The following is a 23,893-nucleotide window of genomic DNA, read 5'->3' as shown; positions in this document are numbered from 1 at the left end:
AAGTCGACGGACTTCAGCAGCGGGAGCCCTTCACAGCTGACATCAGGGGCAGCGCCTGCAACTCGCCGGACCCGCTTCGCGTGTCCCGCAGCGCGGCTGCCTAGGAGGGGGCTGTTGCTCTTCAAGGGGCTGGTGCTTCACGACCGGCAGGGCTGCGAGCACAGGCAGGGACTCCGTGGACCAGGAGTCCCTGCTCGCCCAATCGCCACCAGCTGGGCTGCTCTCCCTGCCGGCCACGCCCACCCGCCCACGGATAAAGGAGTGTATCGCCTCCTACCTGGTGGGACCTTTTTCCAAACGCCTGCAATCGCCAAAAGTCGACGGACTTCAGCAGCGGGAGCCCTTCACAGCTGACATCAGGGGCAGCGCCTGCAAATGCCGGACCCGCTTCGCGGGTCCCGCAGCGCGGCTGCCTAGGAGGGGGCTGTTGCTCTTCAAGGGGCTGGTGCTTCACGACCGGCAGGGCTGCGAACACAGGCAGGGACTCCGTGGACCAGGAGTCCCTGCTCGCCCAATCGCCACCAGCTGGGCTGCTCTCCCTGCCGGCCACGCCCACCCGCCCACGGATAAAGGAGTGTATCGCCTCCTACCTGGTGGGACCTTTTTCCAAACACCTGCAATCGCCAAAAGTCGATGGACTTCCGCAGCGGGAGCCCTTCACAGCTGACATCAGGGGCAGCGCCTGCAACTCGCCGGACCCGCTTCGCGGGTCCCGCATCGCGGCTGCCTAGGAGGGGGCTGTTGCTCTTCAAGGGGCTGGTGCTTCACGACCGGCAGGGCTGCGAGCACAGGCAGGGACTCCGTGGACCAGGAGTCCCTGCTCGCCCAATCGCCACCAGCTGGGCTGCTCTCCCTGCCGGCCACGCCCACCCGCCAATCACGCCCCTAGTCATAAAAGAACGTTGGGTACCAGCAGCGCGGGAGCACGCCGGGAGAAGCCCGGGACAAGGGCGGGACCGTCTAAGGCCGTCCAAGGACGATCAAGGTCGGGTCGGGCCCACTCTCTTCCATTGGTGATTTTAGGACTTTCTTTCATTAACTGGTATTAAGACTTTGTTTTAACTTTTATCTGTTTTAAAAAAAAAAAAATTATATATTAAATTCACATGATGTCCTTGCGTTCAGGGAAGGGTAGGCAGGTAACTGTAAAGACGAACAATGGGAAAGCCACTGGAACTTTAGACGATTTTATAACCCGGGCAACGGGGATTTTAGAAAAAGAAATTGCCCTTACTGAAAAGCGTTTGTCTTTAGACTTAATAACAGGGAAACGTTCCTCTCTGGGACGTATCGGTTCAACAATGACCCCCAATAAGACAACACTCACCCCTGACAAGAGCCCAGATAGTAATCTGGAAGCTAGCCCAAATCTTGTCGTAATTTCCGACTCCCTGCCAATTATGGCTGAAGACTTAGGGGGCTCCCAATATCAAGCACCTACACCCACTCCTGTACCTATATCATCAGGTATTATGGGGGATAGCACCCAAGACTGTAATCTGAGCAATAATGGCTCTATCCCTACACAAGCCCGAGCCTTAGACTGTGAGCATGAACCTAAGCAACCTAACAAACGGAAAAGAGGGGGGAATCACGGAAAGGGAAGTAGAACCAAGCTAGCTAAGACAGTTGCACCTAGATTTTCTGCAAATGTGCCTAAGCAAAAGGGAACCCATGTAGGTGATGTGGGCCAGAAAATCTTCTCCTTCAACACCAATAATAATGACGATCTATTGGGGAAAATTGAGAAAGTGGTTCAGAACCTTCTGTTGCCCCTCCTAGAGAGAACCCAAACTGTTAACTTAAAGTTAGATCAATTAGAACATCTTATCTCACTTAATACTCACTCTCTTGAATCACTGGTAAATAAGAGTAATACATCTGAGATGGGGGGCACTAACAATAAAAATAAAAATAACAACACCAATAGTACCTCAAGAAAAGGGGGAGAGAAGAAAAATGTAAGTAAAGCACCCCCTACACCCGCAACCTTTGACCCTAAGGTAGCACCCGTCCCTTTAGTACGGTCTAAACCTGTACCATTGCCACGTACTAAACCTGCAGCAGCGGTCACCGTGGGGTCCAAAAGTCAAGATGTGGCCGGCACAGTGCTAACATCTGAAGCAACTACATCCAAGCAGGGAGCTACCTCTGGCCCTAAACCAAAACCAACATCATCACAGGGAACTGTAGCCGATAGTGACAGAATACATAAAAAGAAACTACCATCCGTAAATTTGCCCCCAGACTCTGTCCCTTTTATGGTAATCCTTACAGGAGTCCCCCCAGTTTTGCCTAATAAAACGGAATCAAATCAGGAGCTAAAAAATAAAGTAACATTTTGGCTTAATAATAATAGGCCACTTCCTCCTGATTCTAAAACAAAAATACTCAGTGTGCGCAGAGTCCCCTGGGTGGGCCCAAGTGAGAAGGACTTAGAGGGAGACTGTACCCTGATTAATTTCAGGGACACTTGGGTAAAAGATATGATCTGCAGTAAACCAAGGTTTGCCAGAGCTGGAGATATCCAATGCTTAGGTTTGGAGTATTTTTATCCAAATTTGAATTTTGTTCCTCCGACTTTGTACCATAAGAATTCCGGCCAGAGCTTTTATAGCGATACATATCCTGTGTGGACCCGGAGAAATATGGCCGTATGGCCGAATCAAAACAACTGGGGAACATGGCACCAGGGTGATGGCTTTTCCAGGGGACCAACATGTAACAATAACGTTTTGCAACCACTGTATAATGACCCAAGACCAAGATTTCAGGGAGATGATTATCTAGGGTGGCTGCCAAGCAACATCCCCCTAAGAAATCGTTTTGATCCACTTGTGGGTATGGAGGAGTTGGACTGACCATTACAAAACCTTTCTGGCAATGTCTTGTTATTAGGAGAGCCTAGTCAGTGGGAGAATGGGGAAAGTTGTAATGATAGCTTGATGGAGGATGTTTCCGTATGTGAGGACCATACTACTAAACTTCAAGAACCAGAGGTTGGCTGTACCAAAGAAAGTGAACCATATTTAATTACCCTAGGGCAAGACTTGGCAGCAATACCAGAATCAGTTAGAGACAAACAATGTGAATCAAGGTTGTGTCTAATTTCTTGGAATATCGCTGGGCTTGCTACTAGATTAGAGGATGAGGCCTGGTTAGACTATGTGGGAGATCGTGACATTCTGTGTCTTCAGGAGACATGGAGCCGAACCCCTCAGAATGTTGATGGTTTCCAATCATTTAATGTCCTAGCGGTGCCCTCACAAGCGGGTAGGGCAAAAGGTGGAATAATGACAGCAATTTCACTAAAATTATGTAAACCTGTAATATCTAAGATAGCGGACACCCCATGGTTTCAATTGCTAATGCTGGACAACTTGTTTCCTGAACCACTGTTATTGATAAACTGGTATTATAATATCTTTGATGATAATGAGACAACTGTAATATCGAAACTGGAGGAGGCTATAGCCAGGGCGCGTCACGAACAACCCCTACTTTTGATCATCTGGGTGGGAGATTTCAATTGCTCATTATGCAGCCATGGGGACTCAAATGTGTGTGGTTTGAAAGATTCACATGAACATCCTCTAATACACTTCAAACACACACCCCAGGGGGATGCCTTAAATAATATTATTATCTTAAATGATTTATGTATAGTGGAGCCCTGGGTTGGTCCAAATTCGGCCCCAATACCAACCTTTCAGGGAAGTAGAGGCACGATGAGTTTTATTGATTTTGCAATTGTGTCTAGTGGGTATTTTCATTATGTTGACAAGTTGGAGGTAATTGCAAATGCTGCCAGTGATCATAACCCTCTAATGTTATCCCTGTTCTGTCCTGTTAAACCCAAACATCCTGTCTGGGAGCAATCTATAAAGCATAACAGGAATCAAGCATTACTCTCAAATGGGGTAAAATAGGTGCTGTTGGTCTTGAGGCGGAGATCCTAAATGGACATACAGCGGAATATGAGGCATGTCTCTCACCTACAGCTAACCCTGAAAAGGTCATAGGGAACTTTGAATCTTTATGTGGGCATGTAGCTGAGCGTCTCAAAAAACCAATTGGGAAAAATAAACCGATGGGCCCCAGATGGTTTGATACCGTGTGCTCTGCATCACACAGATTCTTGAAAAAAGCATTAAAACAAAAGCCAAGGGATAAAGAGCTGGTTAGAACGACCAGATTGGCCTATAAAGAGGCCATTAGAACAAGGAAGCAGGATTTAAAAAACCTAGCCTGGGAGGATCTAGAGAAGGCCTCGGAATTAAAAGATAGTAGGCTTTTCTGGGAAGTTATTAACCGTCCCCTTTTTTCGAGTAAAGGCAAGGATAACATCTTAATGCAGATTACAGGTGAATTGTGGGAATCTCACTTTGGGAACATTTTCAACCCAAATGGAACCCTAACCCAGGAACCATCAGAAGACGCCAGGGAGCTGGTGGACTCACAAACATCGTTGTCCCTGTGCTCCTCGTTTACCTTACAAGAGGTGGAGGATGCCTTGAGGAAAGGCACATTACTAAAAGCCCCCGGACCTGACTCAGTACCCCTGGATTTCTTCAGGCATAATGTCAAGGTTTGGGCCCCTTTACTGTTAAATGTGTTTAGGGCAGTTGTTATTGGCAGCATTCCGGCATCATGGAAGGAGGCAGTGGTGGTGCCGATTTTTAAGAAGGGCGATAGATCTGACCCCCGATGTTATCGACCAATTTCTCTAATTGATGCATCATGTAAATTATTGGGCAGGGTCATTTTAGCCAGATTGGAAACATGGGCAGACTCGGTGGGCCTCATTGTGAACTCCCAATACGGTTTCAGAAAAGGTAAAGGGACGGTCGAACAGTGTCTGAACTTGGCTTTAATTATAGGAAAGTACATGAAGGCAAGGAATTCCTCCATCCACCTTGCCTTCATGGATCTTTCAAGTGCATTTGACACTGTGTGTCGGAGCAAGCTCTGGCAAATGATGGGGGATATGGGCTTTGAGGAACCCTTGGTCACCTTGCTTCGCAGACTGCATGAATCAACAACTGTAGCCATAAGGTTTGGGCCAGGGGGGGAAAAAACTAAATCTATCCTCTCAACTGAGGGTGGTCGACAAGGATGCATATTAGCCCCTTTTTTGTTCCTTGTGTACACAAATGGTCTGGAAAAGTATCTGTTGGACCATTGTCATGACTTCCCAAAGCTTAACGGCAGGAGCATACCAATGCTTTCATATGCCGACGACACGGTACTTATAACACTCACAGGAAATAGCATGCAGATCTGTCTTGACGCTTTTAACACCTTCATGTTGGACCTAGACCTAAAGGTAAATTTCACCAAATCCTTTGCTATGGTCTGTGGCCCAAAGGGGACTAAAACCAGAAAGTTTGTGGTAAATAACTTTACCATTGAAAAGGTTGAAAATTTTAACTATCTGGGAAACCTTTTTAATAATAAATTAAGTTGGGCCCCGTTAATGAAGATTCGAGTTCAGAGCGCTAGTCGCTCTATAGAAGGTCTGTTTCGCTTCTGTGGCAAACTAGGTCAAAAACCTATTACACATTTAAAAACCCTGTACAAATCAAAATGTTTGTCGGTGGCTACCTATGGGGCTGGGGTTTGGGAGATTGAAAGCCCTGCCACGATACAAGTCATGGAGAATAAATTTATAAAGCGTGTATTGGCAATCCCATCAGGTTCATCAAACAAATTTGCTCATGATGAAATAGGTTTGAGCTATGTGAGTGATACCATTCGTCTTTCACCCTTACTATTATGGGGCAAAATATGGTTAACAGAGGACCTTCAGCTCTCTAGAGACATTCTCCAGGACTGTCTAAAACTGGAAAATGGGAAACAGATTCCTTGGTTATCATATGTTAACGAAATGCTCCATAAAATAGGTCTGGGTGACATCTTTGATAACCCTGAAAAAATACAGGGAGACATTAAAACTGTTATTAAATCAAGTTATTGGAAATCCTCACATGTGCATTCCTTAGCCAGGCCATCTGGTCCTATGGTCAATTTACAGCATCAGTTTTATCTAACCTTTACAACTCATGTACAATGGCGATTTTATCTGACAAGGTTCAGGCTAAACATCTTGCATTTTCTTTTTGCGTTTCCTAAACAAGGGGGTTGGTGTGAGAGGCTGCCCCCTTGTCCTTGTAATAACAAAGTTAATCAAAGTACCATGCATGTTGTTCTTTTCTGCCCCTTATATAAGGATCCGAGAATCAGGTTTATTAAGCCTATTTTGAAGGGGAAGCAACCATGTAATTACAATGAAGGTTATGACTACTTGTTATCTTTCCCATCCTCTGGAGTATGTTGTGCAATGTTAAAATTTATACGAGTGTCTCTCCTGATCAGAAAACGGTACGGTTAATTTAGCCTTAAGAACCTTTGTCTTTGCTCATGTAGAATGTTGTATTGTGACTCTTTTCCCTTGCTCCCCCTGATGGACATCCTAGTGTGAACAATTTATGTATTAACATGTATTGCTTGAAAGAATATATTAATTAATGTCCTTTTACCAGTTTAATGTTTAATTTTAAGATTGTCTTTTTTAACAATATCTCTAAATCATGTTCTGTAAAATGTCTTACTTTTATGATTCTTTTTTGAATCGAATAAAGTGTTTGAACCGAAAAACCGAGTGCATTTGAGTCACGAGTGCTCTATCTTCAGTTCACAAGCCCAGCCTGAGCAGGAGAGTGTGGGAGATGCAAAAGAGCCACTGAAGAGGTAGTGAAGTTAGCAGAAGAGGAGACAATAGGACATTTAGACCCCAGAGAGGATCCCAAGAAAGCAGCCACTGAGCAGGAGTAAATGAAAGTACTGAAGGTGTGATTATGCTGCCTGTCTTCTGTGTGGTGCCGTCTGGGAGGAAGACATGGACAAAGCCTCCTCACCCTAATTACCTCCTCGTCAGCCCTCGCTGTCCCAGTCCTAACTACATGAGCACCTGCCACTAATTGTCTGCTATTGTCAGCTCCTCCCCCCTCCCTCGAGGTTGACGATGGCGGCGGTCGGCGTTTCGCTGGCGTTCTGTGGCTCCTGCTGTGGTTTTTGCTACGGCTCTCGCTGCCCTGGATCCTGATTTCCGATTCTGACTTTCAACTCGGAAAACAAAACGGAGGGGGATGCAGCAGTGCCAATTTTTGTGATCCCGTTTACGAATGTCCTTGAGGGAGCACACTACTGCGCATCGATATACACTAAGGCAAGGTGAGGTGAGCTTGGGAGCGCGGATATTGTAGCAGCTGTGCGTTATTCCGAGACTCCGAGACTTTTCAGAGGCTGGAGGCACTGAGTCCTGATGTGTTTAAAGCGTGAAGCGTGAGTTAAAAACGCTGTCACATTTTCTTAAGGCAAGGAAAGTCAGCCTCTTTCACCTACACCTATACATGCTACATGCTTTACTCAGTGGAAAGTTGAACAGCGTTATACCTGTGCCAGCCGTAACTCTGCTATTTAGACTCGAATCTTCAAAAAAAAAAAAAACTCTGAAAAAAGCTAAAGTATCTGAAACCGGTGAAAACCTTCGGTGTTTTGAACCTTGGCACAATTATATGGATTTGTGGGAGCTACGTGGTTTGTGGCTGGGGCTTGAGGCGAGCTGGGGGTTGAGGCGAGCTGGTGACTCTCCCGCTGCTGCCGTCGCGGCCGGGCTTTGCTCCGCCCCCCCTCCCGCATCCTACCTCAGACTTGCTGCTGGTGTCCGGCCGGGCTTGGCTCCGCCAGCACCCTTGGGGACTGCATCACCCAGGATCCTTTGCGCCAGGACAACCCTTCATCGCGCGCCTGGAGGCGCATATAACCACGCCTGGTCCCTCGCCTCGCGAGGTCGCGCGCGGGTCGCGCCGGGAGAAGCCCGGGACAAGGGCGGGCCCTCTGTGGCCCTCAGAGGCAGGGCAGGGCCACCTCACTTGTTTCTCGCCTGTCTACCGCTGGAAAAAGGAGGTACACCTTTCAGACCCATAACAGTGACTGCCTGGAACACTTTTGACTAACATTTAAAAATTACCGAGGTTACCACGTAAAACGTTGGCCCAGCGTAGGTGTCTGCTTTTACTATATTAGTAATCCGCACTATGACTGGGAAAGAAGTATCAAAAAACGCTATCTCTCAGGGGGGCCTCGGAAGGGGACTTTGGACAATTACCTAACTAGGGTAACATCGGACATTGAATGTGTTATAGAGAGAGTTGAACAAAGTCCTTTTTTAGAAGCTACATATAGTTGCCAATCCCCTTTTGCGGTAGCAGACCAATGCCAAAATTTAACCTTATTGGAGGAACTTAATCTGCTCTGTCATACGGTATATGTCAATGTTGAAGAGGGAAACAAACAATTAGGTGCCCCATCCAAACCTAAAGTAAGTCATCCGGGAACCCCCTCTTACCTCCAGCAAAAGCCAACATTCATCCGATAACGAACCCTCAGACTCCCTCTGTTAAAAGAAAGCGCAGAGGTGCCAAACAAAGGGGAAGACTATTAAAAACGATTAAAAAAACAAAAATTGTACTCTAGTCCCCCCTCAGTCATTAGCAATACCCTGAATACATCCAGGGCATGCTCAACTCCTAATTCCCCTCTATCTACCATATCATCTGAACTACTGGCCCAGTTTGAACCTCTTGTCAAATCTATAATATCCCCACTGGTAAAAAGAATCATGGTAATAGGGGAAAAGATCACTAGTATAGAAGAGACAATGAAGGAAAACGCGATACTTTTAAAAAGATTGGTAGGATCTAAGCAGGTAGAGTCTCTAGTCGCTACAGATGTTCCCAAAATCTTGGTACAAAGCACTACTGCCCCTGTCCAGTTAGTTGCCCCAAAACCGTCATTAATATCAAATACTCGGTACCCAACACCAAACTTGGTAGTACCACAGAGCACAGTTAATAGATTAGGGCCGACAAATGTTCCCACACCCTTAGAGGGGACTCTTCCCAACCATGGCTATATGCATAGAAAGTTTACCCAAATTGACCTACCGCCGGAGGCCGCTCCATTTGTGTGCATTCTCTCAGGAGTGCCCGAACTAACTAATGGTAAGATGGAAGGACAAGCTGAATTGGCAAATAAGGTATCTTTCTGGCTAACTAAGAACAGGCCCCTCCCACCAAACATCGATGGGAACATTTTAAAGGTTAGAAGGGTGGAATGGTTGGGACCTTTACCTAAAGATATAGTGGGTGACCTGATTATTGTAAACTTTAGGGACTCACATGTCGTCCCATATCTGCAAGGCTGGCAGCCACAAATGGGAGACGGCCCTATAGTTACTAGGGAACTGAGAGACTTCTACCCTAGAACCATATACTTGCCCCCTGTAAGTCTGAATGTAGAAAAGAACCATCGCAGAGGCAATAGAGGCCATACACTCAGCAACTTCAACATACCCATTCGTAATCGTTTTACTTTACTTACCGGTATAAATCCGGTGTACTGACCTGTTAAACCGATCTCCGATTGGTCAGCTAATAATGATTCGAAGCCTGGGGTTGGTCTTTACTTGAATACGTTTTTACGCTTTTTGCACTCTCGCTTATTCTGTAGCCCATTTGTAACACTATGGTGAATGTATTGTCTACACTAGGAGAACTGCAGTGGAGACAGTATTAAGTGTGGAAAGCTACTATGAATAGATTCTTTTTATCAAGAGACATTGAGGGTTGCATCTCTCTTACAAACAAACAAGGTTTTCTTTTTTACTATGTATTGTAACGAATGTATTTTAAATTTTGTACTGTGCTTTTATGGTTGCTCTGTTTCAACCGAATAAAGCTTATTACTTCAGATTATGCATGCTACCAGGGGACATGAAGTTTAAGAAAGGAAATGAGTTTGAATGCAGGAAACCTTCTTGAATGAGGAACCCAAGACAGAAGTTTGGAAATGGGTTGGCTCGCCACTTTCTGCAATGAGGTCTGACTGGGCATCAGCTTAATTGCACCTATTGAGGATCTTTGCAATTTCTGTTTGATTTTTAGAAATAAAACATGGGTATTTGCCTTAAAGTTTTGAAAGCCCTTCACTTTCTTCATCCGAGTTCAACGGTGGATTTTAGGACCTTTTGCCTGGTGCAGAATGCCTGTATCTAACCATTTCTCGCCTACTTTCAGATCACCACGGTCTACAGCTTTCTTTCAGTATGTGCCATATCCTTCTGTCCATTCTGCTCCACCTCTCCCTCCATTGAAAGAAGCAGACCCTCTGTCTTTAAAAAAGCGTATGTAGTGTGCACTGAGCCGTTTGAAGCCAGGACAAGAAACTCTAGTCAATTTTCTTCAGACAGTTCAGCTACATTATTAGCAAAAATAATGTATAAAGCTATATTAATCAAACTAGTCAGGTTTTGAAAAGTTGGCATATCTCTAAACACCGTATGTGATGGTGGCACTCTGATAACCTGTCAACAAGTTGTGCCAGGCGTTGCAGGTGCTTGGCACCAGCATCTAATTATTAACATCGGTACTTACAACAATTTATCACATGGCGGCGCTGTCTGTTTATTTTTCAGGGGAGGACACTATTTTAACAGTTACATTCACATTTAAACAATGATTCTAGCCCATCCAGGCCATTCTTACAGCTTAATGCAGCAGAGAGAAACGAGGCGGAGCAGAGAGAAATGAAGCGTAGCAGAAAGAAAGTACTCAAAAAGCTTTTGGAGGTGTTATACAGGGGCTGTAGAGTGTTTAACGTATTTCAGAGATTTGCAGAGAATACTGATAGGAGTGTTGACCCCATAAGTCGTGGAAAGACCCCGCAATGAGCATCCAGCACTAAATATTTTGTTGCCAGAAATGGATAAAGCACTCAAATGTATGAAAAGGAATAAGCCACCCATCCCTGACGTTGTCCCTATGGAAATATACAGGGCACATTCTGGGTCCACGTCCTCACAAGAGATAGCAATGCCACCTTAGCTAATAATAATGCACCATCGCCTTGGCGGTCAGCAACAATACAACCTTTATGTAAGAGAAGATGGCATGTAATCCATCAAACTGTCGGTCGGTCAATATCACTTTTAGACGAAGCAGAAAAGGTCCTAGGGATAGTTTTGTTCAATAGAATTCAAGGTTGAGCAGATGCCACATTGGATCAACCCGACGGTTGTATTTGACAGCACAAAGTCCTCATTGTACCATATCTTTATTGACCTAAAGTCAGAATTTAACTTTGTCACCCAAGAGAAACGCTGGCTTTTTGTTAGCTTGGGGGTTGATAATGCAGTCCTCCAGCCACAGTGAGTCTGCAATCCAGTAATATGGCTAGAGTCCCCTATGGGCCCTTTGGTGAGTGCATCAAATGGTTTCCAATTGAAAAAGGAGTAAGACAGGGCTACATGTAAGATCTACATCTGGTTAGTCCCTTTCTAAATGATGTGCTAGATTGCCTGCCAGAAACTGCCTTGAATGTCCCCATTATTGCCAGCCAAAAGGCCTCTATTATCTTGTTTGCAGAAGATGTGGTTTTGTTGGCGAGGAATGGAAATGCAATGCACAAACTGCTACACAGATGTGCCTACTATTGTAGAATGAAGGTTTTGACTATAAATATTTAAAAACACAAAGGTATGTCAATGAAGTCTTTGCTCCCTCTGAAAAGAAAACTGAAGACTGAACACAGAGTAGTGAATGTTTATGGCTCACACTATGATTACTTGGGTGTACGCTTTGAGAAACAACGTAATTGGAAAGAATTGATAAACAAAGCTAGCAGTACTTTACTTCAAATTTCAAGCAGAAAGAGGGCTGTCAATCTAGAAGCATAACACTTAAAGTCTACAATCAGGAAGTATTGCCTGCAGCTCTGTATGCAGCTGAACTCCAATGCCAATATAACCTTAGAGAGATGCTAGTAATAGAAAACATTTCGATAAGGTCTCAGCCAGGGCACAAGTCCTAAAAAAAGAAGTGATGGGACGCTGTCACCGGAAGTGACGTCACAACATGAAGTGACGTCATGTAAGGTGGCTTGCACCATCGGGCTAATTGCCTCCCGCTCACCCCTTAGATGTAATTGCATCTGAGAAGTCAGCGCGTGAGCAGCGTGCTCTGAGCTCCTCGTCCCAAAGAGAGGCCAAAGAGGGCAGTCCAGCTGTTTGGCAGGGGGGACAGCGTCCACCCGGTAAAATAAGTTGGGGGACGCTGTCCACCCGCGTGGTACCCCGACTCAAGCCCTGGTCTCAGCTAAGGCTAGGCCAAGTAACACCACTAGTGGCACTTTATTTGGAGCTGGGAGTCATCCCGGTCGTGAACTTGGCTGCATTAAGACCAGGTTGTATAGGCTAGGATTGCAAAGAAAACCAAATGCAGTATGGGCAAAACCTGTGCTAGAATTGAGATCTCATGGCGGGCTCGGTCGAGCCAGCTGGTTGTAATGCATAAAAAACTAACACTACTGCAATTTGGCCATCTTTGGGAGAATCCAAGCTTAGTTGGACCAAATAGTGCAGAACTAGTGAAATATCATTTCCACTCTCACAAGTTAGAGGAGAGGATTTTTAAAAAACCTGCCCAAGTAACCTGTTAGAAAGTTGTCTTGCATTTAAGAATGTTGCAGGGTTTGAAAACTATCTGGATTATATATAACCAGAATTGAAATTTAGTTTAGGGTTTTTCCTCACCATGGAGAACCTAGTCAGGTGCTGTATGCTTGAGCAGGGGGATGAATCTTATGACTAACAATGATGTTAAAGATAGCATTATGCACTTTATGTTACTATGTACAAAAATGATCTCAGCTCATATGTGTTGGCTTTCTCACCCTGTTCTCTAATTAGAGTATTAAATCAAGATTGGCTGCTCTAGCACTTTGTTACAGGAAGGATGGTCTAACAATCTTTTATTCGGTGTCTTCCTATGTATGGGCTGTATGGTAACTCGTTAAAAATAATGGGCCTGGGAGAAAACCAAAAGGCAGTATCATCATGGAGTTCTTCAAACATATTCCTGTGCTTGTTTGTAAACATTGGACTCAAATTAAATCTTATAGAGCCAAGAATTGTTGGTCCTTGTCCCTGAATAAACAGTATTTGAGGCCGGGCGCATTAGCCCTTTACCAAGGGCGCGCCGACGTGGTGTCACTTGGGATGGGAGGCGAATACTCTACGCAACCACGACTCAGGAACAAGTTAGATCGCTACTTCCCTACTTGAGCATGTGACCAAGTATTTATCTACGTTGGTTAGGTGATAAATATAATTGTATAACTGTTTTGTGATTGGAAGTTTTATTGTATTTTTGTATGTGTATATATTTATTTTGAATGGCACTGCGGAAACAAATTAATTGATCGATTGTTATTTCTTCGGGTGGCCTGAAATTGTACAAATTGTTCAAACTGTCATAGGAGTGTGATGCTTAATATGGAGCGTTTATTCTGGCATGTGGCAGTGATGGCAATGCAGTTCAGTAGCGCAAGCTGCAGTGACCTCCGGAGCAATGCTTTGGGCTCTGGCACGTATTTATGTATAAATTAGGCACTGCCTGTCATTAAATGCCTTTTGCCAAATGGTTTCCGTTTTATTGACCACTCACTTGAACTGCTCACTCCTTAGATGGGAACAATGCAGAAAGGCACAGAGCAAATTCGTATGGCTAAACTTTCCTCCCACCCCCAAGTTCGAGGGGATCATTTCAGCAGTGGCCCCTAGACAGATAGCTTCACATAACACAATATTGTAAAAGTCAGTACCTGGGGGTAGCCTTTGATGAATTATTCCAGATGGTGCTGTGGCAGAAGTCCTTTGCTGGGGTGACGCTAGTTTGCTGATGCAGGTTGTGTCAGGTGCAGACGTAGAGACAGACAGACTTTGCCCAGGATGCACACCCGTGGGACCATCTGGGGCACCTGCAAGGTATGTTAAGGTAAACCTAGGTGAGTGGAAACTGACTTTGTGAAGTAGCCCAGAGCTACGCGTAGAACGGGCTACTGCCCCATGCAATCAAATTGTAGAATGAACAATTGCGCTCAAAACATCAACTTTTTGACATTGGCTGCTCACATTTCATATGCAATTCTTTTGTTAAATCCCCCACCACTTTTATTTGATCTCTGGAGGAAGATTTGTGAGAAAAGATCATAACGAAAACAATCCGATAAGGGGAACCTGAGTTATGAATTTTGAAAATAGAGTCAAAAAACATAAAGCGCCAATGATAGCTTATGGAGGTAGTAAAACATGACCTGGGCACGATTTGAGGCCAACTGCGACTGAGCCCTGGTCGGATACCAGTGGATTGGTTAAGGTGACAGTCTGAAAATGCCAAAATGTTTAAAAAGGTTTCTAAATTCCATTGCTGAAAGAATCTTTGCCGCATTTTGAGAAGGAAAATCCTCCTTGAGTGAGCCGCCGCTAAAACTGTAGCCACCGCTGTGGAACCCAAGGCCACATACTTGAAGCAGGTTCTTTGGAGAGTTCTTGCTGAATTCTTTTCAAATCCCACCGCATAATGGGACTTAGTTGTTTTTACAAGAAGTGCTGGACGCCTTTACAGTGACAATGCTGAAATTCAATTCGATGTAGTGGAACTACTAGTCGGATACTTTTTACCCACAGATGCCCCTGAGGCTCTGAACAAGTTTTTCCAAGCTTTAAAAGAAACATTCTTCTTGTGCCTAAGCAACCAAAGCAGCGCACTTCTAAGGCCTCTAAGACACCCAGGGAGGGCATCTGGAGGCAATCAGGGTGGGAGGCAGAGGGCATCAGCAAAGTCCAGTCTAGGTAAAGTTGCCACTAGTAAGATGGGTATTTCCAGAAGAAGCCTCTTTCAGCTTGTTGTGTCCCTTTTGCCACACAGAAGCATTTCTTTGTCCTGGTGCAAGAGGGAGAAGGCTCAGTCCTTCGGGGCACTGACAGCAGGTCCAGTCCTCTCCTGGTCTTCTGCAGGTTCAGAAACAGTTCAGTGGAGGTCCCACATTTATGCTTGGCACCGGATATTGGGTGGGGTGACTCCTATGTTATCAATTGGGTAAAAGTTCCTGGAGGCAACCCTTCTCACTTTTTCAGCAGACGCAGTTTGCCCTACTTCAAAGAATCCCAGACTGCCCCTCACTTTCAAAATCCAAGATAGAGAAACCCTTTTTCCCATGTGCACAGCCTGTGAGCCCACCACAGCTGTGACCAGGGTCATAAGCAGTCCCCTCAGCAGTCGTCATTCAGTTAAGTTCAGTTCAAGTTTATTTGTTTGATTAATTAAAATCTTACAAAAAAGTACACTTTAAAATATCTTCAACAATAAAAAGTTTACGAACATCAAGCAAATAATTTTACTAATCTTCTAAAAAGCGGAACTCTAAATAAAATTTGCCTTAAGGCCTTTTGCAATCACAGATAAAAATTTTACAAAAGCGGAATTCATTAATAGATCGTTCGAATTTAGGCACGCCATTAGTGCTTGTCTACAAGTTCTTACACCTCGAGCATTGAATAACCACCTGAGGATTACTTTCCTTTCTGCTTCTATTGTAGGACACAAACATAAAAGATGCAACATATCTTCTTGTCCCCCTTTACACAACCTACATATCGTATTGTTCTCAGTTAACTTCCACGGTGGCAGATGACACAAACCTGGCCATAGACCAAAGCGCACTCTAATAAATGTTCGCTTACTTTGGACAGACCAGGGAGTTTCTAGGTATTTTTGGACTTGTTTTTTCTTATAGTCGTTTACAATTGGCCAAGAGTGTTTTCTTTTTACCAGTAGCTCTTTATCTTTTAGTAGCGATAGATGAATAACCAGTTTATTAATTGTCTTTTTAAAACTTTCCTGGGTGATAGTATTTTCCCAAATTGGTGTTAATCCAAGTTCTTCTTTTGCTTTCTTAAGTATGCCCAGGCTTGAAGTTTCCTATTGTCTCTTACTTCTTTCCATAATATTTGAGACAATTGATTGACCTGGTCGTTTTTTACACGATTCCACACTTTTAGAATTTGGCCTTGCCGGGCATAAAGCTGATTATTTATCCCAAACTCCAGCCTTATTTGTGCCTGTGAGGCATTACACAGTCGTCATTCAAAATCAGTTGTGGGGATATCTTTCCTCTCCCTAGGTTTGGTGCCAGGCTGGCTTTGGGGACAAAAGCTGACTCTTTCTAGGTGTCTCATAACATTTGCTTCTGGACACGGCAAGCCCCATTAATGTCAATTAAGTTTCCATGCCCTGCCAAACCGGTTTTCCTGCCTGGGGAAGGAAACTACCAGGCCATGTTCTCAGCTCTAACATTTTTCAGACACCTTTCACACCTAATTCAGGCCAAGTACAGTCTGGGCAGTGGCTGGTAAGCTAGTGTAAACTAGCCTCGAGCAGGTCCAGGAAGGGTAAAGGTAACTTTCTAAAATGTACATTTCCTATATATTTAATAGAAATCCGACTTTATCATTCGATTGGATGTGTATAAAACATAAAAATAAGTATTTCAATGAAGTCCGGAGTTGTTCAGTTCAAATATTATAAAGTCTATAATCTTTACTTTGACTTTTCCTATACCAGGGACAGCCTGACCAGTAACAATGTAATTTTTAGGTCGAGCCTAGCGCAGCACGCATGCACTGCTCTGCTCGACTTTATGTAAGGGCTTTTGAAATCTCACCACACGCTCGCACACGCTCGTGCGTGTGCTTTTGGTTTTGTCCTAGGCTATTGGGCTTTTTGTGTGTCTTTTTAACAAAGACAGCACGCAATTGGGCAGAGGTGGGCGCATGTCCCGCCTTTGCTTCTCCCACGGCCTATTGTGTGCAGTTACCCGAACAGGCACCATCTGGTTTGAATTATCGTGACCAGATGCTCCCAGATGAGGGCGAGGCAGCTCACGCTCACTAGGCTTCTTGCTATTCAACTATGAGGCAGTGCATTATTCAGCAAGCGCAATTCCCGAGGGGGAGGCGGGTGATGCAAGCCTCCCTGGACTCTGTTGAAATTTAACATTTAAACAAACCGCGTCACATGATGGCCCTGTTTACACTGCGCCAGAAGCCGGGCTGGGCCGATAGGGCTTGGTTACCTTCACACATCTGCCGCGTGCGCTAACTGTTGGCAAATGCAGAGCACAAAATGACCATATATGGGCTAGGCAAGCGAGGGCTTGCATGCGGACGGCACTGGCACAACCCGCACCTGCTTCGCAAACCAGACTCTGAAGCCTGTGAGTAGACCACACACACACACACACACACACAGCCGTGATACCACAGTATTGGTGGTTGGTTGAGTTGTGCTACGCTGTATATTGCACACGTCAAGCTATGCCGTGTATTCGTTACAGAAGAAAAGCGGATGCATAAAAGACAGCAGAGCGCGAAGGGGCGAAGCCATAACCCTCGTTCATAGTAAAACTCAACCATGCGTCAAGTATTGTCAATAAACTAATTCATAGTGATGTGTGGTCGCCACAAAACTGCTACTAAGCGAGGAAATGAATGGAGGATCTAATTATCAAAAATAATCCAACTAAAACCTAAAGATGACTCCTCTCCGTGTAAATACAATTCAGGTAGACCATCATTGCAAATATAGATTTTAATTTTAAACCACGTAGCCTAGACATTGCAGCTGCACCTAGCATAAAGATATCAGTTTTTCAACTTAAACACCCTTATGTGAGGTACCACTAAAGTAAAGCAGCCTTTTGAGACAAGTCACTACTGACGTCACTGACCTGTATGTATAATTGATCTCCCCTTTGGGAACTTGTAAGTAAAAAAAAAACGGAGGTATAAAACTTCACGTTTACATTCACTTCGTATTTAGGATGCAGTAAATGTAAATGTTAAGTCTTACACTTCAGGTTTTTTTTTTACTTACAAGGTCCCAAAGGCGAGATCAGTTGTACATACAGGTCAGTGACGTCAGTAGTGACCTGTCTCAAAAGGCTGCTTTACTTTAGTGGTACTATGCCAATGCTTGTTGATCTAGTCACTAGTGGAGCATGCCACTTCTAAGGTCACACAGGTTTTCCTACTTGTCAAAAGGGTGATTGAGAAGTCTAGGGCACAGGGTCCAAGCTGCTGCTGCTGTCTTACTACACAGGGTAGTATTGAATCCATGCCTCCATTGACAGTTTAGTGGATGCCACAATAGGTGCATAAGACCAATAATGGCATTTAGCTTTCCATGCCAGGGGGGTATTTCTGCAACATGCACCATGGACTTATAGGAAAGTTAAACGTGCCAATCAGGTTCCAAGACAATCTCAAACATTTTAAGGGGTCAGAGTACATACAGTGGAGCCTGGATAGCACAGCCCAAGTGTTACAGTTCAAGATTACCAAAAGATGTCCCAAAAAATGTAAAACTGGGGGTGACCACACAAAAAGCATGTCACTTAGCAAAAGTCTCTGTACCTTTGTCTTTTTGCCACAGTAGCACTGTCAGACTCCATGCACTGGACCCTCAACTCCCTAGTCCACCTACTGCGTTTCAGCAGCAAAACGTTCAATATTACATTCCTACAGTCAAAAAATACCTATTTTCCATCCAAAAATACGAACACTGCCGATAGAAACAATAATCAATGCTTTATGTCTGTCTTCATTTGCATTGCTTTTCCAAGTTATATTTACATTGGTCATGTGTATAGAAATTAGAGAGAGAGGGACCCCTTTAACCAAAGGAATCGGGTTCAAGTAACAAAAAAAGTGAATACTTCCTGTGGTGTTGTACTATTTCTTGTTTTCTCACTCTGGCAATCCTGCTACTCTCACACTTATACAGGAAGGAGTCTGGTCATTGACCCAAAACTTGAACAACAAAAGTGTAAAAAAATATATATGTGTCTGATTTATTTTAGTATATTAAAAACATTTCATAATAAAACATGAATTAAAAAACATTAACAATACATATTTAGTATATGTTCTAAAAACAATATTTCAAATAGGCATTCTATACACAGATGAAAGGACCTCCAAGACATACAACACTACCAGAAAGGGTACAATAGAGAGTACAAAACAAGACAGTACAGTTTGTCAGACAATACATATCCGTGTTAGAAGAGAGGTTTAACTGGAACTCGATAGATTGTATCTCCTTTTCTATCTGTGGTTCCAGCTACTACACAGATTATGAAAACACAGCAACGACGTGTTTCGATGGTAGCCAGTTCCTTTAAACCATCTTTTTCAAGACCAAAAAATGTGACTCTCTTGGTCTTCTATGGTGCCCAAGATTTGGTCCTAAACCTTGGGTAAACGTTATCATCCAAACCTCTGATTGTGTTGCTGCAACAGTGCTATGCACAGGGTCCTAGAAGGGGAGTCTGCCACTCTAGTCAGTTTAGCCCTATCCAGTACGGAATCCTCAAACTAGAGAAGAATGCCTTCAAATAGTCCTAACTTCTGTTCATAAAGTCGATGGTCCTTTGGCTTCAATTTTAAAGTCTGTGAGGTACGATTATTTGAGATCACACCTTTAATCAATTAGGCCTACAATTCTTCCATCCGGCGTTTCCTCGCGTCACCGTGTGCACTCTGGGACCTGATTGAAACCTAATTGATTAAAGGCGTGATCTCAAATAAATGATTTATTAGAGGAAAAAGCTCTAGAATGCTGCAGGATGGACTTACACTCTGGGCTGGTGAAATGTCTAAACTCAGTCATGAGGTTCCAAGCCGATAAACTCAGAGACTTTATCTGAGGATGAAGGATTTGACCGTTGTCCATGGACAGTAGATTGGGCAGAAGTTGAAAGAGAATGGCCAGGGTTATTGACAGCAATAGGAGCTCAGAGTATCACGACAGCCTTGGCCGTGCCGGGCTTATGTGAATGAGAAGGCATTGCTCCGTCTTCATTTTGCACACCATCCTTGGGATGAGTGGGAACGGCGGAAAAGCATAAGCGAACATCCTTTTCCACTGCATTGTAGAGCGCTCCCCCAAGATTTGGTCTGAGGAAACGTGCTGGCAAACTTTTCGCACTTTTTGTTGTTTACGGTTGCAAAGAGATCCATACTTTGAGTGCCCCACAGTTGATAAACTCGCTCCAGCTGCTCCCAATTCAGTTCCTATTCGTGACATTGGGCGCTGGTTCTGCATAATAATCAGCCCACTCGTTATCTACGTCTGGAACATGTTCTATTTGCATAGTTATCTTGGGCTCTAGCAACCATTTCCAGATTTCTTAAGATTGAGTCGATAACGTGTGAGATCTGGTGCCACCTTGCTTGGCCAGGTAGAACATCGTTGTGGTGTTGTCTGTTCTTACCAGAAAAGAACAGCCTTGAATCCTTGGAAGGAAAGTCTGCACCCTAGAATCCAAGAGATTGATGTGCATTTATGCCTCTTGGACAGACCATCTTCCATTAATTTTTTTTGTCTTGGAGATGTGCTTCCCAGCTGTCCATCAAGGTGTCCGTTGTGATAATGTAACTGGGACGTGTTGCCTGGAAGGATAGGCCTGTAGATGTTGTGTTCTTTCTCCCACCATGACGTGCCTGTTTCATTGACTGAGAGATAAGAATGACATCTTCGAAAGAGCCAGAACCTGAATCCAATGCATATTCAGTTGTTCCTGAAGTGCTATATCATATGCAAACGACAATTTAGAATCAATGGGATGCATGATGATAGCATTCCGAGCATGGACTTATTAACTCTTACTGAAGTGAACTCTTTTGCTCGCAGTTGAGCTGCCATCTGTATTATCTTGTGCTTTCGCTCTGGCGTGGAAAACACTTTCATTATTCTTGTGTTTAAGACAGCTCCAAGGAATATCCGTGTCTGGCTTGGAATAAGACATGACTTTTCTACATTGAGTTGCAAAGCCAGAGATTTGAAAATCTGACGACAGGCCCATGTATATCTTTTTGCAGAGTGGAACATGGATCCTTTTACCAGCCAATCATCCAGGTAGGGAAAACCTGGTGGCCAGGTCTTCTCAGAAAAGCCTCTACCGGGGCCATGCACTTTGTGAATACTCTGGGGGCTGAACGGAGGCCGAAAGGGAGAATTTTGAACTGATAGTGGTACCCTGCCACCTTGAACCTCAGGGACGGACGGTGTTTGGCGTGAATGGGAATGTGGAAATATGCATCTTCTAAATTGAGTGACCCTAAAAATTCCCCTTGTACATCAACAAGAGAATCTCTTGCAGAGACAGCATTCTGAATGGTTGTTTCTTGATGTATTGGTTCAGCTGTCTGAGATCCATGACTGGTCTCCATTTTCCGCATTTCTTCTTTATGAGGAAGAAATTGGAATAGATTCCCTTTCCACGCTGGTAAAAAGGAACTCTTTCTATTGCCCCCTTTAACAGTAGAGTCGAAATCTCTTGCTTTAAGAGAGGAAGATGTTGATGTGTCCTCCTCGAAGGTGGATAGCCCGGAGGCTTTTGGAAAAGATCCAGGGTGTGGCCTAGATCGATGATATCCAGCACCCATTTGTCTTTCGTGATAGCGTCCCATTGATGGAAAAATGCGGACAAGTGATGGATCCCTGAGGCTGGTGACAAGAAGAGTTTGCCAGTGGGAGAAAAACTTCACTGTCATCTGGAGGTATCTTGGGATTTTCCTAGTGCTGAAGATCTGTGTCTACCAAACTGCTGGGTGTACGGCGCATTGGAACCACGATACTGCTGCTACTGTGGACCACCGTACTGTGGCCTATAACTCTGTTGGGAATAAGGCTGAAACCTGTGCGACTGAAAGGACGGTCTCTGCTGAAACTGACCCCGTCCTCTTCCTCCACGAAAGGACTGATAACGCCTTTATTGGAGTGTACCTAGGGAACCACCAACTCCATATCCATGTTGGTGCCCTGTAACGCCTCATCCACGTGCTTGCCAAACAGATTGTCTCTATCAAAGGGCATGTCCAGGATTTTTCATTGGATCTCCGGGCGGAAAGACATAGCGTTCAACCAGCCCTGCCTATGGAGGATAGCGGCACCAGCCATCTGCCTGAATGCGATGGAAGACAGATCTATAGCCGTGTCAATAACTTCAGAAGATACTCAAGCACCTTCAATTAATCAATCAATCAAGAATTTGTATAGCGCGCTACTCACCCGGAGGGTCTCAAGGCACTTGGGGGTGGGGGGTAAGGGGGGGCGAAGGGTCGCCTACTGCTCCAACAGCCAGGTCTTGAGTTGCTTCCTGAAGGAGAGGTGGTCTTGGGTAAGACGGAGGTGGATGGGGAGTGAATTCCAGGTCTTGGCTGCCAGGTAGGAGAAGGATCTTCCTCCCATGGTGGCTCTTCGGATGCGTGGAACGGCGGCGAGTGCGTGGCTGGTCGATCGTAGTTGGCGGGTGGGAGTGTAGAAGGTCAGGCGGTCGTTGAGGTACCTGGGTCCTAGGTTGTGGAGGGCTTTGTGTGCGTTGCTGAGGAGGCCGAAAGTGATTCTTTTGCTGACGGGGAGCCAGTGCAGGTCTTTCAGGTGTCCGGAGATGTGGCTGTGGCGTGTCCAGGATGAGTCGTGCGGAGGCGTTCTGGATGCGTTGGAGTCTTTTCTGCAGTTTGGCTGTGGTTCCGGTGTAGTGGATGTTTCCTGCACAATGTCATTTGACTCCTTTTTCTTGTCTTGAAGTTGGTGTTCTAGAAGCGGTGCAAGATCTGACCACATCTGGCGGTTGTAACGCCCAGAATCTCTAAGGCATTGGAGGCCTTAACGGAAGTAGCCGCTATAGTGGCAAAGCGCCTGCCAATGTTGTTTTCCCTCCCTGTCGGGAGGCACTGAGCAAGGGGCTGCTGGATTTTTGTAGCGCCTCTACGCTGTCTGCATTATCACCAAATCTAGTAGAGGATGCCCAATCCAGCACACAGGAGCAGAATCATGGGCTTTGTATTTCTTCTCCATTCTTGGTAACCCGGCCATAACTAAGGCCGAGTTTCTCATCAACTTCAGCCCTTCCCCCCAGATGTAATAGACTATTGGTATGGATTGTACCTATTTCCTGCCAGGATCCTTATAATCATAAAGGAAATATTCGGTCTGGGTTAAGGGTAGTAGTAAATCAAATCTTTTTGAAGCTCTTTCCAACAACTCATGGAAACCTCCAATTTCCCCTGGAGGACAACTAACTGGAGGGGGAGATGGTGACTGTGAGGACGGAGCAATGTAGTCATACAATTCCCGACCAGACATGTCTGGATCCTGAAAGAACTCACCCTCCTCAGGCTGATCATCGGCATCGCTTTAAATGTAGTAGTCCCTAATTGCAATACTACGTGGAGCTGGTCTTTCCTCCTGTGTCTTGGAAGTGGCGGAGGAGTCTCTGGTAGTGGTAATGAAACCTGTATGCCAGGCCTTCCTGGCAGGAGCGGAACTGGGGCTTGAGTGTCTGGAAAAATGTATAGTAATCACGAAGCACGTGCCTAAGGTCGGTGACTAGAGAAGTTGGCACTAACATGGCATCCTCTCTTACATCCTGATGTTCCTTGTATGCTTCATACGGATAATGCTCCTGAAAGGAAAATGCTACTTACCAGTATGCATCTGTTCTTGGCACGTAGAGCTGCATATTCATACACTGTGCATAGATCGCCATCTGGTGTTGGGTCCGTATGTTTGCACTTTGTTGTTGTCCTGGAAAAGTCTTTGGAAGTCACGAGATAGGTGACTCCTCCTTTGGACCATAGCGCGTATGGGCATCGGCTCCATCTTCAGATTGTGTTTTTCGCCAGTTAGGGAAATGATGGAGTTTTGTGAGAAACAGAAAGGATGCCCATGTATGCTGTATCTAATTAAGATAATACTGGAACAGATAAAGGTAGCCGGGGAGGCGGGTGGGCGTGTGTGAATCTGCAGCTCTAGATGCAAAGAACAGATGCATACTGGTAAGTAGCATTTTCCGTTCGAGGCATATGAGCTGCAGATCACACACAGTGCATAGATTGTATAGCAGTACTCCACCTTAGCGGCGACCA

The 23,893-nt window shown here is 44.9% G+C and overlaps 1 protein-coding gene across 10 annotated transcripts in view; it reads right to left on the bottom strand.

Moving 5' to 3' along the window:
• The window catches only part of LOC144756143 (uncharacterized), a 435,391-nt gene that overhangs the window by 221,416 nt on the left and 190,082 nt on the right, over positions 1–23,893 (bottom strand). For all 10 annotated transcript variants that reach the window (XM_078645713.1, XM_078645718.1, XM_078645715.1 and 7 more), the window contains one exon: positions 13,723–13,878. In XM_078645713.1, coding sequence (XP_078501839.1) covers positions 13,723–13,878 — 156 coding nt within the window. The remainder of the gene's footprint in view (positions 1–13,722; positions 13,879–23,893) is intronic.

Source organism: Lissotriton helveticus, chromosome 5_1 (assembly GCF_964261635.1).
Source record: "Lissotriton helveticus chromosome 5_1, aLisHel1.1, whole genome shotgun sequence".
Lineage (NCBI taxonomy): Eukaryota > Metazoa > Chordata > Amphibia > Caudata > Salamandridae > Lissotriton > Lissotriton helveticus.
The sequence above is the reverse complement of the archived record's forward strand: the minus strand, read 5'-3'. Positions and strand labels throughout refer to the sequence as shown.